This window comes from Vanessa atalanta, chromosome Z, assembly GCF_905147765.1.
Source record: "Vanessa atalanta chromosome Z, ilVanAtal1.2, whole genome shotgun sequence".
Taxonomy (NCBI): Eukaryota; Metazoa; Arthropoda; class Insecta; order Lepidoptera; family Nymphalidae; genus Vanessa; species Vanessa atalanta.
In genome coordinates, this window is record NC_061902.1 from 15359516 (window position 1) to 15386942 (window position 27427).

Below are 27427 nucleotides of genomic sequence, written 5' to 3' on the forward strand. Positions count from 1 at the left end.
ACCTGCGAAAATGCACTTAAATATAAGAAATATTTAAGTCATCAACATATATTCAGAAAAATAGAATATCCTTAATTTTAAATCTGAATCGGCAAAATACATTATTTTACTACAAAGTGTGCGTCTTAAATATTTATTGTATTTTTCTTGAAATCAAATATGAATACATCTCATATAGTAACTATACATTACATGTATATTTATAGGATAGGATTAGTTTGTTTACAAACTCGATTTAATAAAATGTCATAAAGCCTATATATGGTATTTAGGTAGCTGTATATGTGTGGGTTTGTTCGTCTTAACATGTACATGTATATGCCTTTAAATTTCTCACTACTGGGCTAAGGCCTCCTCTCCCTTTGAGAAGAAGGTTAGGAGCATATTCCATCACGCTGCTCCAATGCGGGTTGGTGGATTCAAATGTGGCAGGATTTCGTTGAAATAAGACATGCAGGTTTACTCACAATGTTTTCCTTCGCTACCAAGCACGAGGATTATTATAATCACAAATTAAGCACATAAAAAATATATGGTGATTACCTGGGCTTGATCCCGCAATCAACGGTTAAGATGTACGCATTTTAACCAGTGGGCCATCTCGGCTCACATTGTTAGTCTCATTCTCCTTGAAAGTACGATACTTATATTAATAAACGCTAAAAAATAAAAACGCTAAAATTATAGGAAATAAAATATCTTGATTTGAAGAACAAGTGATAGCAACTTAGATTACGCTATTGATCAGTTAATAAATCCCCCCTCTTTCAACCCTCGATTGGATGAATGGTAAATGGATCTGCTACGTTAAGAGAAGAAAATCGTTCGTCTTGAACCGCTTAGTAAAATTATTATGTAGTAAAATAATTTTTGTTTTATACAATTTAAGTAACTTTGTAAACTACCTTTTACGTGATCGCATTTATCCTTGTTAATATACAGACTCACTATACTCGCAAAATTTCAATTAACTTGACATGTTAGTATATTTCACGACTGTTGTTGAAGAAGTTTCGCTGAATGATGGCGATGAAAACACACACTTGGTGCACAGTATTTTCATATCAAGTATTTTAGTCTTTTTTAATTTGATGTATTAATATTTAAAGAGTTACATATAACAGGATCACCGCCTGATCGACTTTTATTCTCAACGTAAACAAGCTACAGTTAAGCTAGCTTTAGAGATATATTAGTGCAGGCGTTTATACGCAAACATCTACGAGTGCACTCTGTCTTCCATAATCCGATGGGTCGATAATCTGAGTCAACTGGACAGAGACAGAAGCTCGACCATGGCTTTAAATACTTTCCGTGAATCGAAAGTGTTCTGCTCATTTAGAAACTCATTTTATTGAGAATTTCATCTTTAAAAAACCTAAAACTATAATCTTCTACCTAAATCCTAAAAGGCCGGCAACGCAGCTGCAAGCTCCCCGATGTTGCACGTGTCCATGGGCGGTGGTAATCACTTTCCGGTAATCAGTAAAGCTCCTGCTCGTTTGCCAGCAATAACATAAAAAAAAAAATCTGTAACGTAGATCAGCTATAATACATACAGCACTTACATCACATGATACGGCCGACTTTGGCAAAAAACAATCCCTTACTTGTTGTACAACTGAAATGTGCACCTGCATTTTTGATTTCATTCCATCTCGCAGTAACAAAGACAGTTTTTGAATATTTTACTTGGTTTTTTTTTAATATTATTATAAATCGTTTAAACTTTTCGAAAAAAAATCAGCTTTCGGTCTTACTTTTGTACTTTTTCGCGGTTTAAATGTTAATATAATTAATTTAAATATTATTCTTGTTTGATCGTGTACGTCAACATCTTTTAGCGATGTATTTATGCGCTATATATAAATATTATACTTTGCAATGCAAAGTCTTCACCCATAAAAGGTGTTCCCATCGCGACGGCAATGTTTGCTCGTCATTTTATTCATTTTATACACAATACCTAATTATGGCATTTGATATAACCTTTAAGGTACAGGAAGTTTCTCTCCTTGAATTAAAGTTTACACAACTTCTAAATGAAAAGGTCATTCAACTGTCTGAGTAGATTTTCCACCAAATTGAAGCCAAATAAATTATTTGATAAATGTTTGCCATCAACTTTCGGCGGGACTTCAAATTCCTTTTTTATTTAATATATCACAAATAACAAATATCGGTCTGCTTCCTGTCTGAACGTGTAAACTTTCTTGAACACCATATTTTATAATATTTTCATTGCTGTTACTTTCTTATTTTAATAAATCTACTTGTGTTAAATCGATAATACCATACGATTTAAATTTATCTCAAAGACAAAATGTATAGCTTACATGGCACCGAAATCGGCACCGTAAATGGAATTGAAAATCGTTTAAAAAAATTAAAAAACTAGATAAAATATGTTTTCATTTGATAAATGTTTTAAAAGATAAAATTTTGTTTACTAGATTCTATTGTCGTTAGAAACGAAAGTGTGTGAATAATTTCTGCGCCACCATTTGGGTAAAACTTGTTCAACATTCAGGAACGAAATTTATTCTACATACAAATGAAATAAACGCTCGTAATAACTGAAAGTAAAAATCTTTGATTATATATTTTATTATAAAAAACGTAGATTGTGCTTTCTGCTCACATTTTCGAAGATTTAGATAAACGGATACATGTGATATATTTTTTTAAACTTACTAAGGCCAGGGAAAATATTATCGTGTATACCGTAGAGTAGACAGATGATAATAGGATTAAAGCTTAGTCTTTGTGTTGTAGGATAAGTTGAAACAGTACATTCAATTATCACTTAGCGCTTACCCATGCGAACTTGTTTGCGCAGTTAAGCGCTCGTGACCGAACAAGAAAACTTTGCCTCGCATAATCCGAAAAGTCGATTGTGACTCGCATTTCAAGAGATTTTTGATGTAAACGTTTTTCATTTTGATTGCAGGTACTGAAAACAGATAACACCTTACTCGTACTATATAATCAAATCAATGAGTTGTGTGTTTTTCTGATTTACTGAGCAAAAGCGATTGTTGCCTGCCACTACATTTGTTATTATAAAAATTTATATAAATGTCGGAATACATCGTATTTTTTGTACGAGATCGTTTATATTTATAACAGTTTCCATCGCTTTTAATTTAAATTTTTAATTGTAGTAGATTTGAAATGTGTTAACTGATCTAGAACTGATACATTACTTGCAATCAGATCGAATGTTGTGGTTTTTTTTTTTTTAAACGAGATCAATTCGTTTTATTTTTACATTCTGAAAATAGGTAAAATATTTAATGGACTGCCTAGTTTTAGGTTTACATGGTTAGAATGCGATTTATTTATTTTGCTGCAAATATTAGGAAACTCGTCCATGTCCAAATATCCGAACTGCCTTACACCGGATACTTTTGTACAGGGAGGAGAAAATAGACTGTTTAAGGTCTAGTCTACACTACTCTATGTTGTGTCTAAGAGGTTGTTTTGCGAGGCCATAATTCCGCTCGCGTTTCTTGCTCATCTTCGATACATCAACTCAAAATTCCACAAAAAAACTAATATTGACAACCTTGAAAGAGAAAGAACAAAACGTGAAAAAGATTTTCTATAAATTGTTTTTTGCAGTTTGTTGATGCTAAGATATAAGAGATAGCTATCATGTTAAAACATTTTGACTTAAATACTTTTTATTCACCTACGTTAAGCCTATGCGCACTTCGTTGAACAAGAACTCGCCATCAATCAAAATCTTGGAATTAAAAACGCATGATCAAAAATTTTATTAAGTTAGTTTTAATTGGGTCACCGCCCGTCAGTATGTATCAAAAAAGGGTACCATTGAAAACCAGCATTAGGTGTCCACACCTATGAATTGCTGAATGGTATACCTATTTGGGACACGTCACATACCTATATTGTACTTGTTCTTTTTCTTTATTATTTTTTTTTGTATCGTTACTTTTCTTTTATTGTTCATTTTATATCTTTTTTTGTGTAAATGATAAGTTATTAGTACTTAAGTTATTTTTTTTTATTATTATTATTTTTTACTTTTTATTTTGTACCTAATTGTCATTTTGTCCCAAATAAAAGTGTTCTTTCTTTCTTTCTTTCTTTCGTTGTAACTCAACATTGAGTTCAATTGCATAATATCTAATCCTATTTTAAATAGGTTGTATTCGCAGTGGTTATCCGTGCAAAGAATAAAAACATTACGTAGTGTGTGAGAATACATCAATCAATCAATCAGCCTGAGGGATTTAACGGATATTCATATGGTGGACGCACATGACGCGTGTGAAAACTATAACTAGCATTGTTTTATAAACGAGTTTGTTTTAATCGTATAGTGACCAGCGGCTTGTGTATATCGATCTTGTTTCGCCGATAAGCTTCAACTACGACTGCTATTATTTCAGTCTTAAAACTCAGTTATCGTTCCGTTTCGCATTTATAAAAGGACTTACGTCACTTATTACGTTACTTGAGTGAAAACGAATTAAAAGAATGAATTAAAAAAATACATTTTTCAAAGATATAAACGTGATTTTATTTTTATTGTGTTTTATTTATTTATTATTTGGGATGTGTTGCATAATTACGAGATGAATTATAGATTCATATACTATAAATATCATTGATTACTACCTGTTTTGTAAATATTATATCTCGTCATCGTAACATGTCCTGCGTGACAGGCTGGTCTCCTTTGAGAACTGCTTCCGTGGCCAAAATCGGTCAGGAAGACATCTTCATAGTTATAAAATTAGAATAGCGGTAAAATAATTGATATTTTGAATCTATATATTGCAAAATTATTTTTTACCACTTAGGCTGCAGAGCTGTCTTTTCGCCAATCTAAATAGATTCCCCCATAAATATGTGGGGCCCCATTGGAGCTTAGAGGCTATTGTAATACCTAGGAACTCAGTTGTTTCTAAAACATCTAACTCTTCCCTAAATTATTGATACTAACTTATGTACTATTTTAGAGAGAGCATTGTTCACATTGTCATATATTGAAAGACGTATTTTTACATTAAAAATTAAAGAAGTTGATACTTCTTATATATAATAAACACGAGATAATATTGTTTGTATGATTCATAAAACTTTTTATTACCTAAACTATGTGTCAGGTCATTTGAAGAGAAAAGGGCCAAGAATTGATCCTTGACGGACCTCCACAGTAACTGGAGCCCCGAGAGATCTCTTTCCATTCACAGCAACCGTCTGAATACGATTGCTCAGATTCAAAATCAGAAGACTGAGTGCAATGTCTCTAATGCCATTACGTAGCCTCCTGACCAAAGTTTCGTGTTGCACACAATCGAAGGCCTTAGATAAATCACAAAATATCCTTAAGGCATCCTGTGACTCCTCCCAAACCTTGTAAATATGTTTAACGAGCTTAACACCGACGTTTTTTTTCACCGACATTGTCGCGCGAATCCAAATTGTTTATTTTGTAGCAACTTGTTAGTGTTAAAATGTACCATGGGGTTGGAGGGTTAGACGAATTTAGTGAACTAGTAGTCGAAATTAGAATGTAAGCATAACCATTTTCAAAAACGACCAGATCTGAAGAATAATTAATAATTATTTATCAATAGATAAGCTGAAGTCGGAGATGTTATTTTTGACTCTTCCTGTTTCGCAATTAATAATTTTCCAGGTCATTTTAATTTAATCTGGTCAATATTTTTTTTATGTTACTATAATATAATGACTTGGCTGTATGACTTACACGTTTGAATAGTTTAGAGTAGGCACTAAAGTAGCTGATGAATGAAAAAGATGATCTTTTACCAATATAAGATGATCCTTCACCAATATAAGCTTCAATAGCTTTTACCAATATAACTATGTACATAGCAGCAATCGCAGTTGATTTTCTGATATAAATGGATGCATCACTTTATCCATTTCGTAATAAATCCCTTTGTCGATCAAAAAAATATTTTTTTTAATACGCCTCCTATATATGACGGACTTATGCCAGAATTTACATTAAAATATGTAAACATCCAAACTGAGAATCTCCACCTTTTTTAAGCCGATTAAAAAACAATCAGTACAAATGATTCATAACATAGAACCACGTAGTAACTCATATCATATTTGCTAAAATCTCAATATTCAAATCACATTTATAGAAAACGTCAGTTTTACTCTTTGCACTGGCTAGCTTCCCATATCCACTCAACTCATATGTAATCTCATATGTAACTAGATAGTCACACACATATATATATATAGAAACGGCAATAAATTATTGATATTATCTTGATTCATAAATTACTTGTTTGTTGTAATTTAACTCGTTTAGTTTTATTATTCAATAGTATCTTGCTATATCAATTAATTATTATTGAAAGGTCGTACATCCTATTGCTCGTTATATATCTTTAAATATAATGAAACCGCAACGGTTTAAATGTAATTATTGATACGAACTTGTAACATTTTATATCAAATTATTGTTCGTTTTGACGATCTCAAATGCAGAACACGATGACAGGAAAAGAATAATTCATTACTGAATTATCTTTTTTAAAGCCCCTATGTCTTATTTTTATAATAATAAAAGCTTTCGGCGCATACTGCATTTTCTTTTCGCTAACCTAACCTAACCTGAGATGAGAGGTGTTATAGTCAAAAGAACTTTACCATATTCTTGGGAGTAATTTTAAAATATGTGAATTCTACTTCTTACTAATTAAATTGTATTGGAATATAGCCATAGTTTATATTAGGTTAAAGACATATAATTTAAGTCCACTTACAACTAAACTACTGAATAAACTACAAAATATACAAACATTATTTTTATTTTCAAGAATTTATGTGATTCATTCGATGTCATTGTTAATTGTAATAGATTAATCTTACTAATAAACGTTGCATGTTGTACGCTTCATATTACTTTATCTCCATACGAAATTCAATTTGTTGACTATCGTAAGAGAGGAAAACAGAATGTACCCTTATGACAGAAAAAGACAGAACAAGTGTGTAGTCTAAGTAATCAACACAAGGCGTTAATCAGCAAGATTGAAACTATATAATGACATATTGACACATATATGTATATAAACAGATGCATCCGGAAACCTTGAACATGAATCTTATGTATAATTACTATTATTAAATAATCATGCCATAAATTATACACGTCTCTTGAATCGCTATGGGGAATATGATATCATAATTGTTTGTATATATCTACCTATATAGCGAATATTAAGCGTTATATTTATAGTTAGTATTTCCGAACTCATTCATTCGTTCACTCATTCACTCAACTCAGGTGTTACAGATGTCTATGGGCGGTTGTAATCACTTTCCACCAGGTGAGCCTCCTGCTCGTTTGTCACGAATAACATAAAAAAAATATATATATAATTACATGACAAGTTGATAACTCACTGAAAGGGTTTGGTTTGTTAAATTATATACATATAAAAAAATCTTAGTGAACAATTATTATCAGATAATGAATTATTGTCACTAGTAAATGAAATCACGAACGATTCATTATTTCTCACTGTATGGATATTGCACTTTTGTTGTAATAAGAAAATTTTATTTTGTTTACTTAAACCAGGAGAGCACATAACAACAAACAATTCTGATACTACTACGATCAAACATATGTTAATTTATGTATGTATGTGTGCAACTATGTGTGTATACAATTTTTTAATATTGAAAAAAAAAACTTGTCAACCGTAAACTTGTTGACCGACGTATTCAGTTATAAACTAAAACTCAAAATTGATTGTATGATTATACATACATATGTCCATAATATATTACGAACATATTTTTCACTTATTATAAATGCCAAGCGAGACTTGACAACTACACAGGACCTATTATAATGCACAAGTAGGTAGTTATAGGGGAAACACTGGGCACTCTCTGATCCCTCACTCTTATAATCCGACACCGGAAACAGTTCAGGCGCAGGCTGAAAGGCTTTACGTGCATTCATGTTGTTAACATGTATCTATATGATGATTTTAACATGTATTGTGCACGGGACACACTTTCAACTGGCGGACTCCGGGCTGTAACTAAGATCTTTTCTCCAGAAAGACACATTAACTTTTTATCGGCTGACCCGAGGCTTGAAGCAAGAACCTCGGAATTTGCAGCCCTATATCTGAACAGTAAACCAACGAGGCATTCAAATTATACATTACATTATTTTACATTAACAGCCTGTAAATTTCCCACTGCTGGGCTAAGGCTCCTCTCCCTTTGAGGAGGTTTGGAGCTTATTCCACCACTGCTCCAATGCGGGTTGTTGGAATTCACATGTGGCAGAATTTCGTTGAAATTAGACACATGCAGGTTTTCTCACGATGTTTTCCTTCACCGAGCACGAGATGAATTATAAACACACATGAAAATTCAGTGGTGCTTGCCTGGGTTGGAACCCGAAATCATAAATAGTTATCTATAATACCTGTAGGTATTATTTATCTGTGTTTTACTCTACAATAGCATCTTTTTTATCGCCACGAAGAAAATCGTGTTTTTTTATATTGGAGTTGCGTATTTTCACTAAAACCAATGCCTTTTCACCCTATATTCGATATGAAGTCTTCCAAATTTATACTAATCGTATCATGTTTCACGTCTCCGTTAGGTATGATTATTTCAATACATTTGTAATTGCTATTAATCATATTGATGGGGCTTAATTATGGAACTAATCAATCGTATTCATTACTTTAGTTTCAAGGTTAAAGTTATTGTAAATATTTCATCTACAATTCTTAGAATCGATTGTTGACGATTATTTGTCTAAGATCATTCTACGGACTTTGCTTTTAGATATTTATGTTATATGTAGGCGAATAGCCCATCTGGTTGTGAGTGGTCACCACTGCCCATAAACATTTGTTGTAAGAAATACTAGCCGTTCTCTATGTCACACCATTGCCCCACCAACTTTGCAAGCTAAGATTGGGTGTCATGCCCCCTGTGCCTGCAATTACACTGAATCACTCACCCTTCAAACTGGAACACAATAGTACGTATTTGCGTATCTGTGTGGCAGTAAAATATCTGATGAGTGCTACCTACCCAGACAGACTTGCAAAAAGCTCTATTACCAATCTAATATGCACTAAATTATTTTTTTTAATCATTCCCGATGTTTCATGAGTGATCTTCGTAATGATACATTTTTTTAGCTCATAAAAACCTTAGGTTGTTTGGTTGCTTAAAAATAATTCTGAATTGATTGATTGACTTGATTTAGTCATTATGGCTTATATTAATAATACCAAGACCTTTTCAAGCAAAATCAAAGGGTTGTCAATTGTAAATGCAGTGCTGCTATGGTCACATACAGACTTCGACCTCAAAGGTCTGTCAAGCAACGATAGTAATGTACAATAGATCCTATTCGATATATGCTTATAATTTATCATATAGTGTTTTATAGTATCCATATGATGATTTTAAACGGAATGTGATCAATATCAGGTGGGTGAACTCTATCATTGATCCGAGGACCTTTCCCATTTAAATTTGAAATAAATACCACAAAGAGTGAAATATACGAGATTAAAAAAAATGATGCACGAATTTTTTGAAGTCGTTTTTTTTGGTCAATATGTTATATACTTTGTTTATATTTCGAATGGCAACAAAGTGTACACAAAATAGTCCCGATTTACGTACCGTGTGTATTTACGAGCAAAAATAAATTGATGGTATGTTTAATGTCTACTTATATTGTAGTTCGGCCACAACATTCTATCAAATTAATTCGAAGGGTGTAAAAATATTTATTCAATTAAAATTTTAAAGAACCCTTATTGTTTAAAAATAAATAATTGTCCCCAATCGTTAGCTATAAAGTAACTTCGTCGAACGAAACTTTTGATTGGCTTCTTAACTAGATATTTTTTATATTTCTGTTTCTTACGACTCTGTTTTTTGTTTTATGTTCACTGAGGGCTCTTTTAAAATATTGTAATTGATAATTAAGTAATAATATTTTTATTTGATACGTGTCGTCTAGTGTCGTTGCTAAGGCTTCTTACCCGATGGCAACGGCTAAAGATTAAGGAATGATCAGGTGGATTTTATATAAAACAACGGACGGATTTTATATCATCGGTGACTTGTTTTCCCCGAATGATATCTGATTAGTAATTCGAAGAGAAGATTCGAACTGTAGTTATTGTCGGTATTTATATAAATGTTAAGATTAAATTATTTTGAAATCAATCAATAATTTAAAATGTTGTTTTTTTTCTAATTTTAAAGATATCTACGTTATTAAATATTTCGTGTCTATTTATTATTATTACTAGTATTATTAGTTGGTAAATTAATCCTGTATGCAAATTTATTTCGCCTATGTCGTTATTTTATAAATGCGATTCAGTTAAGCCTGGTCTTTTCTCAATATTTTGGTTGACTGTCACGTTTCGGGCCGCAATTGTCTCCTGTCATCTTGGATTGCCAAAGTAAAAGATAGATACAATTCCAGTCCAAGACAAGACAAAGACTGAATTATTATTAAATCTTCAAACCCGTTATCTCAGCCTGCTCTGGTTGACCAACGAATACGTTACCACAAACATCTATGATGCAAATTTTAACATATATTTTAGCTTACACACTCACACAGATAATAAAATGTGTTGTTATATGAAATTGCGTAATGATAGTTGAATCAATTTCTTTTGTTCTCTGTGACAATACGCTTTGTTCTGTTAGTATGGATTCTTCTTTCACTGGAACCCGAGAACAACCGGCGAAATAAATTGTAAAATTAAGTTTATATAATAATAATTGAGCGATCACAATTATTATTATTGTACCCTCTGCCTGTGTCACAACAATTTATTAAATTAGGTTAATACGTTGTCCTAAAAACATTAAAAGCGTAAATTTAAAAAAAAAAGCTTTTTTTTTTTTAAATACATATAAAGTAACAATTATCTTGCGAAAGTAAAAATATAATACATATGCGTAACTTGGTGTTATAATTCTATCTTTACCTGTATGTTTAATTTGAATATATAGAATTTGAAGGTATTTCTATACAACAATTTAAATAAAACTCTAATCCTAGGAAAAGCCTTCAATAACGGACATTCCAAAATTAATTTCAATATCTCCAATAAAATTATAATTTAACTAATATGAAATTTTATGAAATAGAAACATTTATTTGAAGAAATTTAAAGCATATTTTCTCATTAGCAGCCCGTAAATATCCCACTGCTGTGATAAAGGCCTCCTCTCCTTTTAAGAGAAAGTTTGGAGCATATTCCACCACGCTGCTCCAATGCGGGTTGGCGGAATACACATGTGGCAGAATTTCGTTGAAATTAGACACATGCAGGTTTCCTCAACATGTTTTCCTTCACCGCCGAATTATAAACACAAATTAAGCACATGAAATTTCAGTGGTGCCTGCCTGGGTTTGAACCCGAAATCATCGGTTAAGATGCACGCGTTCTAACCACTGGACCATCTCGACACATATTTTCTCAGTTGTAGGCTATTTCGGGATTATGTTTTGTAGAACGTAGGAGGCTTACAATGTGGACTTTTGAATGGATAATCGCCTAAAATAGATAAGGCCTCGTTAATATTAGTTAGCTAGAAGGCTAATATTACCCTATTGCAATGTTAAGTCACTATTGAAATTCGTAGTGCTATTGAAACAGATATATCATCGGAAAACTTTGTCGGGACAGTACATATTTCCATCCAACTGATAATGTAAACCAACTCTTAGTGTTCTATGTAGTAACGTTACATCTACCCAAAGTTTACATGAAAAGTCCATCTAATGATGGAACACAGGCAAACTAAAACTATTTAAAAAATGCAAGGAATTAAATAAAATGTAGAGAAAATATACCAAAAAAACTTAATTCAATTTGCAGGTTTTCTTGTCCGCTTGTAACTCGATAATGCGGACTAGTGACGGTTCTTTAAAGAAAACCAGGTAAAAAAAGGAACCTATGATTAATAAAATTAAAAAAATATTTTTATGGTAAATTCTTGGAACACTCAACGTTCGAAATATAAAATAGAGGACAAAAAAGGATTTTAATATTACTCCCCTGTATCATATCTTTTTTTAAATTAAAATTATATTTTTGTCTATACTCAGACATCAATTTGATATTTGGCGTATCCGTATTCGGAAATAGTCAAATTACATTCGAAAAAATCGAATGTAATTTGACTATTTCCGAAATACATATCTCAAAAATAATTCAAAGTTAAATTTTCAAGATTTTTTTTTTTATTAATATTTTTAACAAGTTTGTAACAATAATAAAAAACATTGTTTCGTATCAACCTTTCAACCGTTTTCGAAGTTTTGTTTTTATGCATGATATAATAGAAGGGAGCAGAGTTTATGAGGGGGCGAAAGGGAAGTTACCAGAGGCAGTAGTGGTTTGTTAAATTAATTAGTTTTATTGTATTAGCGATGCGAACAGTATCGATTGTAAAACGAAACCTTAGAATCGAGGCCGTCATCCTCCATATTAAGAATTTCGTTAGCAATGAAAATGTATACTAAAAGTTTTACTAGGTTTTAAAAGGTGCTATGTCTTTGTGCAAGTCCGTATGGGTACCATCCACTCAGTACATATTCTACCGCCAAATGGCAATACTTAGTGTTCTTGTGTTCCGGTTGGAAGGGTTAGTAAGACAGTCAAATTACAGGAACAAAGGACATAACGTATTAGTTCCCAAGGATGTTGGTGAATCGGCGAAGTAAGGAATGGTTAATATTTGTTTAGGCGCCATTTTCGATGTGCGGCGATGACCACTATCAGGTGGCATACAGAAAATAAATTTGTAGGCTTAACAAATTGAAATTTTGCAAAGGTTTTTCTTTTTTTAATTAACCGCGTAATCCTCATTTAACCTCATAGTTTTGTTGGGATATCGATAGGTTACACGGCTGGTTAAAAATATTATTGATTACTTGATAATTTGGCAGCATGTTGATATTATGTCTGATAACATATTTTATAATTTTTTAATAAAAACAGTTTTACTTTACGAAATATTATTAAATGTATGAAACATGCCTGTAAATTTCCCACTGCTGGGCTAAGGCCTCCTCTCCTTTTAACGAGAAGGTTTGGAGCATGTTCCACCACGCTGCTTTAATGCCGTTTGGTGGATACACATGTGGCAGAATTTTATTGAAATTAGACACATGTAGACCTCACGATGTTTTCCTTCATCGCTGAGCACGAGATGAATTATAAACACAAATTAAGCACATGAAAATTCAATGATGCTGCGGGTTCAAACCAAGGCAGGGTTTGAACCCGCAATCATCGGTTAAAAGGCACGCGTTCCAACCACTGGGCACAATCGACACGATTGTACGTAAATTTCATACTAACTAACTATACATATGTTCATAATGATTCCCCTTTGAAGTACTGTTTGCAGGGGGCTCTGAATGGACATTGGACATTCCCCATTCACTTGTAATTATCATGATATGATGAATACTCGTATACTGTGCGAAATAATCAAAACCAGACCATTAATGAAATAACAGATTTAAGCCATAGCTCATAGTCGAAAATATATAAACTTCTATAGATTTTGGATAAACTATCTGGTTGTATGTATATATCACCGTAGAATTGTAAATACCGTTATATTGTAATCTATCTCGAGAGATTGTAAACTGCCTAAATCGCTTACCACTGAAACTTGGTAACGTCTTATTTATGAGTAGCTAAATAATGTTGTAAAAGAATTTCATCCTCAGCAGCCAATCACTGGTAGGTACTCGCCGGTTTTACGTAATTCCCTAATTATGCGAGGATAAACACTTTGTGTCAATATCACAATGTCTTCTCACGCCCCGGGATTTGACCTAATGCCTCGGGATCTGCAACCTCATAAGCTACCGGCTAGACCACTGACGTAATAACATGTTTTTGTATTAAATTAGTTTGGTCTGGTTTGGTTTAACAGTATCATGGGCTAGTAGTACATACCCAGGTCTTACGGGCATACGGGCTTGCACAAAGCTCTACATAGTAAGTGAAAATTTTTATAAACCAAAAATACATACCTATATCAAGCGACGGACGAAACAAATATAAAAAAAAAGAATTGCCGCTTAAATATCTTGGTTGGTTGGTTTGGTTCAAACTTTATTAAAAAAAAAACAAAGGCTGTATGCGAGCGGTGTGTTTTGATACGTCGCGTAACTCGACAACAAAGGGTTTAAGGGTCTTGTGAAATCATGTTTGAATAATAGTGAGACGAAAAACAATTAAAAATCGGTACATCTATTTGTTGATTTGATCCGGTTGGTTTCAAAGTCATATATTGCTATAATGTTTATAGAAACAATTTTTTAAACGCCGCTCAAACACAGATTTACCAATACAATAAAACTGAACCCTCATTGGTCGCTCATTGCGTCATCGGATGCCACCGACCAATTGAATTCAGATTAAAATAATTAATCTGAATTTGATAAGTCTTTCAAAAACTAGAAAGTATATATAATAAATTATTAAGACATGTTACAAAACTTTAAAAATATTTATACCGACGTATCATATATTTATTAGATTCGTTAGTTTTGACTAGTTTGTTGTTTTATTAAAAAGTACAAAGTTTAAATTTTACACTAAAACTGAATCGTACCTTTTATAAAAATTAATACCACAATATATAAAATTTCCTATTCCTAACTACCCTACCCCATGTTAGTATCCCAGTACCTACCTCCGACGCGCTGACAGCTGCCGTGAGCATTTAACAATTCACAATGTTGAGACCTCTGTTATAGACAGCAGATTCGTGTTATTTCGTTTTACATCGATACATGTTACCATTATGACGTCACAAAAATTTATAGCACGTGTTGTTGTTACATTACTATTTATTTAATGATATTTAATTGTAATCGAACTGATTTGAATAAGCTACAACTTTTAATAGGAGTCTTTGCCTAACACTTAGTCGTTTTCGGCTTCATACTGTATAATAAATCTGAACTAATATTATAAATGCGAAAATCACTCTTTCTGTCTCTTTGATATGTTTCCACAATAAATCTATCTATTGAATTTGATGAAATTTTGTATGAAGCGAGTTTGAATCCCAAGAAAGAGTAGGTATTTTGATACCTGACACCTGTCAATCAATCCCTGAAAGGGGAAAGCAGCCGTGATTGAACACTACTTATTAAATTAATATTGCCTATTTTTAGTTTTTATTCAATATATACGCGTTGTTTAACTATATGTAGATTTTTGAAATACTTACTCATAAAGGCAATTTGTTTTCGTGTTCGGATGTTTGATACTAGTTTTCAATCATGGCAAATGGGATTACCTCTTATAAAATTGTCCTGAAACTTAAACGCGTTAACAGTCTCTGCGAGTAGGTTTTCATAAAAATAATTTAATATAAATACAATTAAAGTCTACTTATGAATAAAAACAAACAAATATTTCTTATACTAACAATAAACCTTAAATAACAACTCAACAAGCATCGCAAAGTTTTAGGAAAATCAATTGTTACCAGTTCTAAGCGGCTAATTAATTGATTACATAATTCGTCTGAGCATATAACATGGCGTAACCTCTAAGCGATCTAACTCACTCGAGAAAGCAAAGTGAAACCTTTAGTGAGCCGTGTCTTAGAATTCCTTGAAAGTTTAATTTCTGGTTCCTCGTGGTTAGGGTGGAAGCGGGCGGTTCTCGCTCCGCCCTGTCGCGAACCGCCCCTCGCCCGCCCACCCGCGTTGCTGACAATTGTTATTCTTCGCATCGATTACCTAATGATTACGTTTGCTCAGGATTTAGAGTGAAGCGACATTTCTGTGACAGGGACGTGTTACATCTTGGCAGGTGGAATTAAGGAATATGCTATCTATATATGGGTTTTTATAAACCATTTTTGTCCCCCACGTTTGGGTTGCTTGATAAATTTATAATAATCAATAATACAGTTATTTCGAACATTTTTTTGAATGTTAGTTACAATTTGCATGTTTCAGCTTAAATTATTTCTTAAATTCCAAATTTCGTTCGGTCGGAAATCCACAACAGCGTGATCAAAGGCCGGCAACGCACCTGAAAGTCCCAAGGTTTTGAATATGTCCTTGGGTAGTGAGTCATTTTTCATTATGTGAGCCAACTAGTTTGCCAATTTGCCAATAACAAAATGAAAAAAAAAATAAGCGATTCAAACATTCCATGACGTTCCAATATCTAGAATTGCAAAAATTATCGTGTGTTCCTCTATTAGCCTTTAGTTACACTGGCTCAATCGTCCAGGAAATTGAAACACTACACTAGTAATACTGTTTGGGGATGGAATGTGTGATGTCCACTCAGATGGACTAGCGCAAGGCCAAGGCATATTAAGGTACATTTAATAAGTATTATGTTAAAACTAATAGCAACACCTGATATTCACAGCAATACGACTATAATGTTCAGTTTTCAGAATAAATACCGATGTAGTTATTATTAACTCACTCGATAATTATCCTGCGGTTCGATATACCTAGATACGTATGTGATCAATAGCTACACGACGGCAACTAGCGGAATTCGAAACCGTATCGAGCATCGCGAAAGCGGGGTCAATGACCGCAGGACATTGTCAAAAAAAAAACCTTAAGTGAAATATATAGTAATACAAAACTAATAGAAAATGTTGACCGTATACCTTTACAGAAATTTATTATTTTAATATTCTGCTGTTAGAACGCGTGCATCTTAACCGATGATTTCGGGTTCAAACCCAGACAAGCACCAATGAATTTTCATGTGCTTAATTTGTGTTTATAACTAATTTCGTGCTAAGCGGTGAAGGAAAACATCGTGAAGAAACCTGCGTGTGTCTAATTTCAACGAAATTCTGCCACATGGGTATTCCACCAACCCACATTGGAGCAGCGTGGTGGAATATGCTCCAAACCTTCTCCTCAAAGGGAGAGGAGGCCTTAACCCAGCAGTGGGAAATTTACAGGCTGTTAATGTAATGTAATGTAAAAATTGTACGTAGATTACAAAGTACACCTACGTAGGTAAGTGTGGCTGTATCGGCCCCGATCGCGAGAGAGGTCAATTAAATTTTCACGCTTTGTTGACAAGTGATAAAATTACAGTCGAATGATAATTCATTAAAATCATTATTGGCTATTTTATTCTAATACATAACTAGACTTATAATATCATCAATGTCACCATCAGCCGCAGAACCACCGAAGGCACGAATATTGAAACTACTGGAACAAACTACTTAGTTTGTTCCAGTAGTTTCACAATAAATTTGTAGAATAGAATATGAGTGGGTAGTTAGTGAGGCGGGGTTAAACAAAGATCTACCGTTCTCAATTATGGCGCCCAAAGGTCATCGTTAATGAATTTCTTTAGTTAACGATGCAACTATTGTGGTCCGGGACTTGCACACGTTCATGAATTCTCACAGGTAACTTTTTAGATTATGATGAGTATATGTATTTATATATATATATAGTCTAGAAACTGTTGTATTATTAGCATATTGGATTAGATTACTATGTTTTGTAAGAAATCGGATACATATGAGCTAGTAAAAATAATAGTTGATTACGTGTTTCGTTTTTCGTAAATAATATTTATTGTAATTAGATCTATAGGTCAATTTCTCACAGGCAACTTCTTAGAATTATTTTTCGTTTTGTATTAATAATTTAATATGTATATTCATTATAATTAATAAGACATTGGTTTAAGTCAATTATTAAAACTTTACATTAGTTGGAGACAAATTTCTGTATTAATAATTCCTTATTTTCTTATATATGTATTTTATGTAGTATTAAGAGTTTTGAAAATTGAATGAGAAATGTCTAATAAGAGACATAATCCTCAGTAGGTTTCGTTGTGAGTTTTATCGTCTCTCATCGAGTCCAGTATTATAAAGTATAAATAATAATGTCGGTCAGTTTGTAAACAGCCTTACGTGCAACTACTCACATGTTTGTCCACGCTTGTCGCTGGCTACCGATTCATAATACTCGGGATAATGTGTCTCTGAATCGCGACCATCAATAAGCGATGACATAGATATTTTCGTTTGCGCCACTGGAGACAATAGAAGCTTGTTGATGTATTCTTTGGTAATATTTGCCTGTTCTCGTATCGGCTCGTATCGGCCAGTTGCTCCATTGCGCAGGACCTTTAGAAGAAGAAAAGCTTAAGGTAGATGAAATTTCATATCACATTATAAAATACAGGAATCATAAATACAGTTGTATTTATATATTACGTGTATGTAAACAAATGCTAAAATCGCTTTAACCAAATATGATGAGTTATGCTTTTATGTTCGTCAAATAACTGCTTTGAGTGCCATATTATATTCATAATTACATCATATACCTTTATATTAAGTATACTAGCTGTTGCCCGCGGCTTTGCTCGCGTAAAATTTAAATATATTTACAGATTAACATAAAATATTACGTTAGTTTAAGACCTCTTTGTATTTCACCCCTTAGGATAGAATATCTAGAAACGTTTAAATACGTATCTACTTATTTTTAATTAGTAGCCCAAAAATAAAGTTGCATGTTTCTAATTCAAAAAATGACGGACATCCATACAAACTTTCAATTCCTATTTCACCCCCTTAGGGGTAAATTTCCAAAATTCCTTTCTTAATGGATGTCTTCTCGATAAAACGAACGTACACACCAAATTTTATGGCCCTAACTTTAATAGTGTACATGATGATTCAGTCAGTCAGGACATGTTATTTTATATGTATGTAATAATTAAATATATATATATATATATATATATATACATATATTGAATATGAATTGAATATTGCTTATAGTAGTATTGTGTTCGCGAAATATCTAGGTGTTCGAAATTTGATTTTAAAGCGAAGTCCGGAAATTTTCAGGTTTAATTTAATTGCTTTGTACTTGATTGTTTTATATTATATTGTTTAGATTAAATCCGAATGTTAGTTGAAATCGATTAAATATCAGTGAATGGGTCGGAGAAGTTTTCAGTTGAAGGTCGGCACGCTTCCGCACGATGCGGCAACGTGCTCGCGATGCTTGCTCTCACTGTTGTCGTTGCGTACGTCTGTCCTCACATGGAGTCTTATCTATATAATCTCGATTAAAGATCGAAAATTTTAGGATCGGTTATTGTCAATCGAAGGAATGACACTACAAGAAATCTTTCGACAAAATATTCTCGTGGTGAGGGCAGGGCTATATATATATATATATATATATATATATTGTACCGTATGTTGTAAAGGACAATCTATACATCAGGTAGTCTATATAAATATATGTACATTCAAATCGTACTTTACTAATTTACCCTAGAAGGCGAGAATTCATACTTCTTAAACGGTCCCATACTCGAATTTAGTTATAATACAAGCAAATCTAGTCATTATTTATAGTAGTCTCAAAGTTTAATTTAGTATTGGCGATCTAATGTACATATCAGACGTAATCTTCAATATGATGAGTTGATTGATTAAAATAGTTTCATACTAAGTTTCTTGTCGGATCTTTTTTGAATCTATATCGGTTCTGCAATGGTAGCTTTATATCAAAAGTATCTTAAAAATAAAACTTGCATATATTTAGATTTGTATATAGCATTTGTGTGATAACTCTTATGTAAAGTTATAAAATTATATGTTTTATTTGAGTTAATCTAGAACCGTCAGAGAATTATTGGTAACTATTGTTAATTGCAAAATGTTTACCTAAAGATCAAGTGTTTTGACTTCTAACTCCCAACGTATTACTCTACTATGAAGCGTATTGTTAGAGAATACTGTCCTCATAATGTAATTGTTGGATAAAATTTATTATTATTAATCTAGTGCCGTGTCAGTAAAATTGTTCAATATAGTTAAGATATTAGTAAGAAAGTACATTTGAATTTTATTGCTGTATGTCATAACACTTTTTTAGAGACTGCCATGTTGATTACCGAACACTTGCAATGGTAATATGTATTGCATATATTCGCTCAGATTATAAAACAAAGTAAGGATAGAAGTCGCGGCGAAATACATTATAGTAAAGCAACAAATGCGAATACAAGATGAAAAGTGGATACAAACACCCAGGAGTTTCCGATTGTTTAACATACGAAAAAAAAAACATACATTTTTCGTTCCTCTTATAATTAAAATCGCTTTTGATTAGCAGAAATGAAGGTATGTTTTTTATTACGCCAGCGACCGTAACTCTGTATTTAATAACATAATTATAACACTAAGATTTCCTCAAGGACGTTTAGAAATCGCTGTTTAATACCTATATCAATTGGCTTATTACAAAATCAACTGGTTAAAATTCAATTGTTTTCGATGTTTAGATTTCACGCGGTAATGTTATTATGTAAGTGAAAAAAATACTCGAGAGGTATAAATCTCAGAACTCACTTGTCTTAGATGGACAAAATGAATAAAATTAATTTAAAATGTAAATAAGCAAGTCTATAAACAAATGCATACGTTGTTTAAATAAAAACCTTATGACTATTACAATTGAAAGCCGTAGTGCGTTCAGAGCTCTTAGTATGTGTAGAACACGTGACGTAACCGGAGGTTGCGGGCTCAAATCCGGCAAACGAAGATTACATTTATAATTATTTCGATGGGGAAGGAAAATATCGTGGAGATTGTGTTATATGCAACTGCCCTATGAAATTCTGCCCAATGGAACTCCAAGCAACTAAACTTTTCGGGCAAACAGCGAAACACTAGGCTGTCAAGAGTCATTTACTGCTTAAATAAAAGAGAATAGGGCTTGTTAGCCTGATATCAATTTTTATATCTAACTCTTCTAATGACCATAAAAATATTAGTAGAAAACATCCATAAATTTTAAAATATATTCAATTTCTTATTTTTTATTAAATGTACCGACAAATTATCTAAAGAACGTTATAGTGTGTAAAAAAATGGAAACGAAATCGTATTAAAATCGTACACCTTAGTATTCAAAATCGCTGCGTGCTATTTTATACTATCTACGTTCAAACGTTAATGTTCTCTGTAGTGCTCGGGTAAAAAATCTAAGCCATGTATGTATGTATATCAAACTTGCATTAGATGAGCGTAAAGCGATACGTTCCTTTACCTTAACGAGAGGAGAGCCCTGTCCGGCTGAGCTATATTTACTGGCTCGTTACTTTACCCTTTTCTCTAGTTTTCCCTGTTTAAAATGAGTTTGAAACGGAATTAATATAATTATTATTATATGTATAGAATATTTGTTAGTCATTTATAATCGTTTTTTTTCTACTAGTATTACCTCAGAACAATGGCGAAATGTCGAAATTTTACCAATTCACAAAGGAGATTCTACTTATGTAGAACCAAAACTTCGACCTATTTCACTTTACGCGTTTAGATTGGTTTGTGGAAAAAAAACCTTCACCATATAATAGTGAATTTAGAAGGGGGCAGTCATGCTTAGATTGTTTGACTAGATTATTTTCTCATGTCCAAATAGGATTTTCAAAAATATTTCTACGGTAGCTTGCTTTCTTGATATTAAAAATTCCTATAATAACGTATTTGTCTATGAATCGGTTAGAATACTGGATGAGTTACAAATTGGTACTAAAATATTTACTTATTAGTGGTTATTTTTGAGTGAAAGGAGGCTAAGAATGAAAATTTAATCAGAGAACAAGGATCTTGTCGGTTGGACTAATAAAGGTCTTGCACAGGGTGACCCGATATCACCGTTTATTTTTAATATTGTCACTTATAAAATCAATCGTCTGTCATTAGTTACTAATAATATAACCCTTTCACAATATGCTGATTTTGTTTGTGATATGAGTCTTAAAAATCTTCTTAAATGTCAAATCGTTATGCAAAATATCTTAAGTTTAATTATTTCTATTTAAACTCAGTTAGGCTTAGTAGTGTCTCCATTAAAGTCGAAAAATGCCTTTATAGTAGAGATCATAGAAATAAAAATCCTTGGAAGTCATGGGTGTACTATTACAGCAGGTGGAAAACCTTAAATATTTGGGAATATGGTTAGACAGATCACTTTGGTGGACAGAACACATAAATTAATAGAATTAATAGAACATCTAAATTTATAAATATTTTTAAAATTTTAACAGGGTCAGGGTGGGGAATGCTTCCGAATCACTTACATAAAATGTACATATGCTTTATACGGTCAAGAATAGATTACGGCAGTTTTATTTATGATAATAGTTGAAAAGGTAATTTATCAAAACTCGATAAAATACAAAACCTAAGTCTTAAAATATTAGGGGGATTTATAAAAAATACTCTTATTCATGTGATAGAGAGCGATTTAAGTATTCCTCCATTATTCATAAAAAGGCAATTTTCAGCAAATAAATACTGTTTAAAAGTACAATCTTGCTGAAACAATGTAACAATAGATCTTTTAATTGAACTAGGTACCCTATGTTCTAACAATTATTAGCAAAAAAAAGAAAACCATTATTAGCAACCAGCTTTTTAGGGATAAAAGATAACGTCATAGCTAGCAGTAATCCACTTTAAATGTTTTTATTAGATACGTGGATGTTAAGAAAAGATATAAAAAGTGTATTGAGCATAGTCTACCTAATGTCATTTTAAATAAAAATTCTTTCGAAGTAAAAACGATTAAACTTAAGGTACTAGAAGATCTAAATGAATTGTCTAGAGGTTTTGTTAGAATATTTACAGACAGATCTAAAAGTAGTGCTGGTTCTGGAGCCGCATTCCATGTTCCAATAAGGAATTTTAAAGAAAAAAATAAAAATTAACACTAATCTTTTATCAACAGTGTCTATAGAATTGCTGGTTATATCAAAAGCACTAACATATATTCAGTCTTTAGACTTACAAAATTTTGTTTTATTGACAGACAGTAAAAGTGCATTAGTCAACTTTAATCGAAGTGTTTTGGGCCATTGCATATAATATAATTATAAAATTGAACCGATTTCAGTGTAATAATGTTACTATAATTTTACAATAGATTCCATCCCATATAGGCGTCAATGGTAATGAGGAGGCTGACCGTTTAGCAAAATAAGCAATTCTACCAGGAAGGGAAAGTAATACACAACCAGATTATTCTGAAGTTTTAACTAAGTACGTAAAAGAGATTTATGGTAATTGGAAAGAGTATTTCAATGAAATATCCAAAAATAAGGGAACTTGATATCGTAACATGCAAAATGAAGTCCTCACTTAGGACAAAAGTCCCAAAATTAAATAAGAATAAAAACGGCTAATTCGCTTCGTCACGATTAAATAAAATGTAATAATTAAAAAATAATTCATCCTGTATGTTAGGTTACATTATATGTATATACAACAGCTGCGTCCAAAACAATTCTATTATAGATTGAAGGCTTTCACAGATTGATACGTGATAATGTACGCAGCGCACTTTCAAGGTCACATTACATTATACGAATGCTAGATCTACTACCCGTTGCGTTACATGGGTGTATTTTAAAAAATCTATTTTGATGTTTTCAATGCGATGCGATTGTTTTATCCCAAAAACGTACATGACCACATTTTGTTGTTTTAAAAATAATTACATATAGAAAGGATCGAGAAGTTCATTCACAATTAGAATATTGAGAGAGCTGAACGTACTCCATTAAAATCTAAATTTTGCAAAATACCGCAATGTATATATTTTGAAAGAAAGACCTTATTCAAATGTCAAGTCTCTAGGTGCGTTGATATCATTTAGCGTGCGTTGATTTCTGATATCGGCTTGAGGGTTACATAGTCAACTTGGTATTAAGCCCCCAGAAAAACACTATAGCAGTGCCCCTCGAGGCCTTCCATATACCAAAACCCTGGCTACGTCAATGGTTGATTATCAGTCACGTCATTACATAGCCGCAACTAATGAAGTATGCCCGAACAAAAATATATGTTATTTAAGTATTTCCATGATATTCATTATATTGTTTGATATTTGTGCTGACGTGATGCCTCGTTCCGACGCGAGCGTTCTACGTTGTCAGTCAATGTCAAGGCTGCGCCGGCGCAAGTCCGACGCTCGAGCTGTGCTCCCCGCGTATATAATCTCGCCTTGTATTAAAAACAATGAAAAATATCCATTTATAATTTAACAGTATATTGTATTCACATCATAAACAATGCGTTTATAATTAATTAGTGATAGTGAGGTGAGGTTAATGCATTTTTGTATTCGAATTATGAAAACAGTTGTTATTCACCCATCATGTATATTACACAATAATAATGTAGCGTCCGTATTCTTTAGTCGGTGAAGTCGTATATATATTTTTTGTTTATGTTTAGATGTAACCTTATTTTATTTCACCTCTAGCATAGTCGTCTTTATTCGTCATATTTAATTTTTAACTTCATCAATAAACGAGTCGAAGTCATATTATATAGATTATTTTATTAAAACGTTTACTTTAAAAGTTTTATTAGGAGATCATCGTAAGATATATAAAAAATGATGTTTATTTATAGTTAATTATTATGTACGGGACATAAGGGCCTTATTGGGGGCTTTTGTGGAGATAGCAATACTATTACAGAACGCAGCTACGAGAGAAATGTAAGTTTTAAACTGACCGGCAGAATAGTCGATACATGTATTTTATAATAAAGAAAATCTATATTGACCTATAATATACACCACAACCTCACGTTTTCCTGCAATCTGAGGGTGTGATTTCGTGAATAGGGACGGAAGTGTATAACAGGAAGCCCGGGAAGCGTGATTTGATTTGACCAAAGAGTGCGCGAGGCGCCACGTCAGATGGTAACAACACATTTTCCAATATAATATCACGTTAACATATGAATAATCATATAGGAATTAAAATGAGTGAGGCTTATATAAATTGATAATATGTAATAATTATAAAATATAACAATAGAATCAGTTTCGTTTTAATGACGCCAATATGGCGTCGATTGTGTTTTGTAACATAATCCATCTGATAACATACATGTGTAACACTGGATGAACCTGCAGCTTTACTCGCGCGAAATTTATAAAACCTTAACTATATCACACCAACCGTCAACACCATTTTACACACTCGAGGGGTGAATTACAATTACTAGTCTATGTCTTTTCTCGGGACTTGAACCATCTTCATCTAAATCGGTTCAGGGTTTTTAAGCTTGACGAGGTAACAGAATTACTAAACATTTATAATATTAGTATAGAGGTATAATGATTATTGAGATATAACTTTGAAACTATCGAACATTTACATGATATAATTTATGTTATATTTACCCAGTTACTTATTTACTTAATACTTAAACAGTATAACTTAACATACTATTGTAACTTAAGAATTGTATAAGTTTTGAAGGTCGTTGGAAGTAGAAACTTGTTGCAAAGAAAACTATTATAATTGCCGATTCGTCTGTCTTGTTACATGTTCGGTTAGCGCCGCAGTTTCACTCGTTTCGTTTCGGATTATATACCCGTCCCGCTTTGATACGCATAAAATTCATACAAAGGTCTCCCTTAAAGATGATTTTCCAAAAAATAATTTCTCAAGGCGATATAAAATAAACCCATGTTCCGAATTTCAACATTTTCAGCCAAGTATTTTCTCTATTAGGCCAGATTTAGTGCATGATTCACACGTGTTACCAAATTCTTCGTATTTAAGATCCCATAGTTTATTTAATAGCGATCTTAAAATAGCAGCATGTAAAGGTCCCAGAAATACCTCTTAATGAGAATACTTATAACTTATTCAACCTCCCTACTCCGATGCCGATTGTAGGATTCACATGTCTTCGGTTAGGTTTCATGCGTTACATCCACTGGACCATCAGGTCTCTCTTCGAGTTCAACTTCCTCAATATTTCTTGGCAGACAATCTCAAGGGAGACTCGACAACTGCACAGGACAAATTATAGCGCACATGTGTGTGCACAAACACAGGTGCACTCCCTATTGCCTCACTCATAATCCAACTGGACGTAAATCCGACCAGACAGAGTTCAGGCGCAGAAACAATGGCTTTACTTTGTAATCTTCGTGTTTTATCGGTCAGAACTGGGGAAACTGAAAAACCTCGGGATCTTCGTTTACATAAACAGCCACTATACCAACGAGGCAGTATATATGTACCTAAAATAGAAATAATTATTCGATTCGGATAGGTAGAGATTAGCGCCTTCAACCAAACAAACTTATTGTATATGTAACTGAGAATAACTTTTTATATTTTATACTGTAATTTAATATTTTTTATAAGCTGGAAATTGTTAGTTATTTTTCTTTCAAAAGATTTCATATTGCTTTCCTTTAAACTTTTGTTAGGTGCGCGCTTGCTGATACTTTTAACAGTAATATATTTTCTACTTGTGAACTTAGTATTATTTATTAAATATTTTCTTGCATAAACTTCTCTTAGATAAGTGTAAGCTTAGAGTTACATGTTGTTTTCATGTATAGGAGAAGTTATTTTTTTATGTTATTTAACCAATTTACGCTAAGATATGATTTGTTGTGTCATAATCTCGTTTATAAATTGTCTAATAAATAATTTCCGTTGCAGGTCGAACTCGAGCGCGGAGCCGGCATTCGAGCTGACGGCAGGAGCAGGCGACGCCGGTGCGCCGCCGTGCGTTGAGACGGCTGGCGCGATGCTCGCCGTTCCGTCGCAGACGCATCTCGATGCGCACCAGAACTCACGCAAGAGAAAGACACAATAGTAAGACAGTTTATTAAGCTCTATGTTTGCTTTAACGGCATATAGATATTCCATTGTTACATGAAGACATGCTGAGCCCAACCGAACAATTATCACGTTACTTGAATTGAATTTGTTATAAAATAACTGATGACACACTATTCATAATACTTACGATATCTTATTAGTACTTTTCCATATTTTGTCTACCAACAATTCGTTTAATAATCATTGAATCGTTTATGAACAAGCTTTCTATATAAATTATATTCAAGTCCTATATAGGTAACTGTTACAGTTAAAAATATTTTTAATCGTTATTTCTCTTGTTAGCAGCACGAAAATACAAAAGCACTTTGAATTAATGGCATTGGTTATGTACAATTTTGGTTTGAGTATATGATAATACTATTATCCTTTACTTTGCATATAACGTATAATTTTTGCGTAAACTTTATTCTGGATAAGTTTCCATCGAGTCTACCGTACCTCAGCACGAAATTATTATTTGGAACACACGTTCTGAACGCACCCGTAAACGTCTAACATGGCCGCCCGTTGAACTGTCATATACATACATGATACTATGATACTACGTATAATCCTTTTACTAAGATATACAAAAAACAGCCAGAGTTGCCACTTTTAATGACAATGCTTACATAAATAAAACTAACGAAACG

General features: G+C 32.7%; 1 protein-coding gene across 5 annotated transcripts in view; it reads left to right on the forward strand.

Moving 5' to 3' along the window:
- The window catches only part of LOC125076002 (protein cycle), a 99587-nt gene that overhangs the window by 47478 nt on the left and 24682 nt on the right, over positions 1-27427 (forward strand). For 4 of the 5 annotated variants that reach the window (XM_047687921.1, XM_047687922.1, XM_047687919.1 and 1 more), the window contains one exon: positions 26610-26765. In XM_047687921.1, coding sequence (XP_047543877.1) covers positions 26610-26765 — 156 coding nt within the window. Of the gene's footprint in view, positions 1-24083; positions 24231-26609; positions 26766-27427 lie in introns of those variants that run through there. The other variant, XM_047687923.1, reaches the window with a different exon arrangement.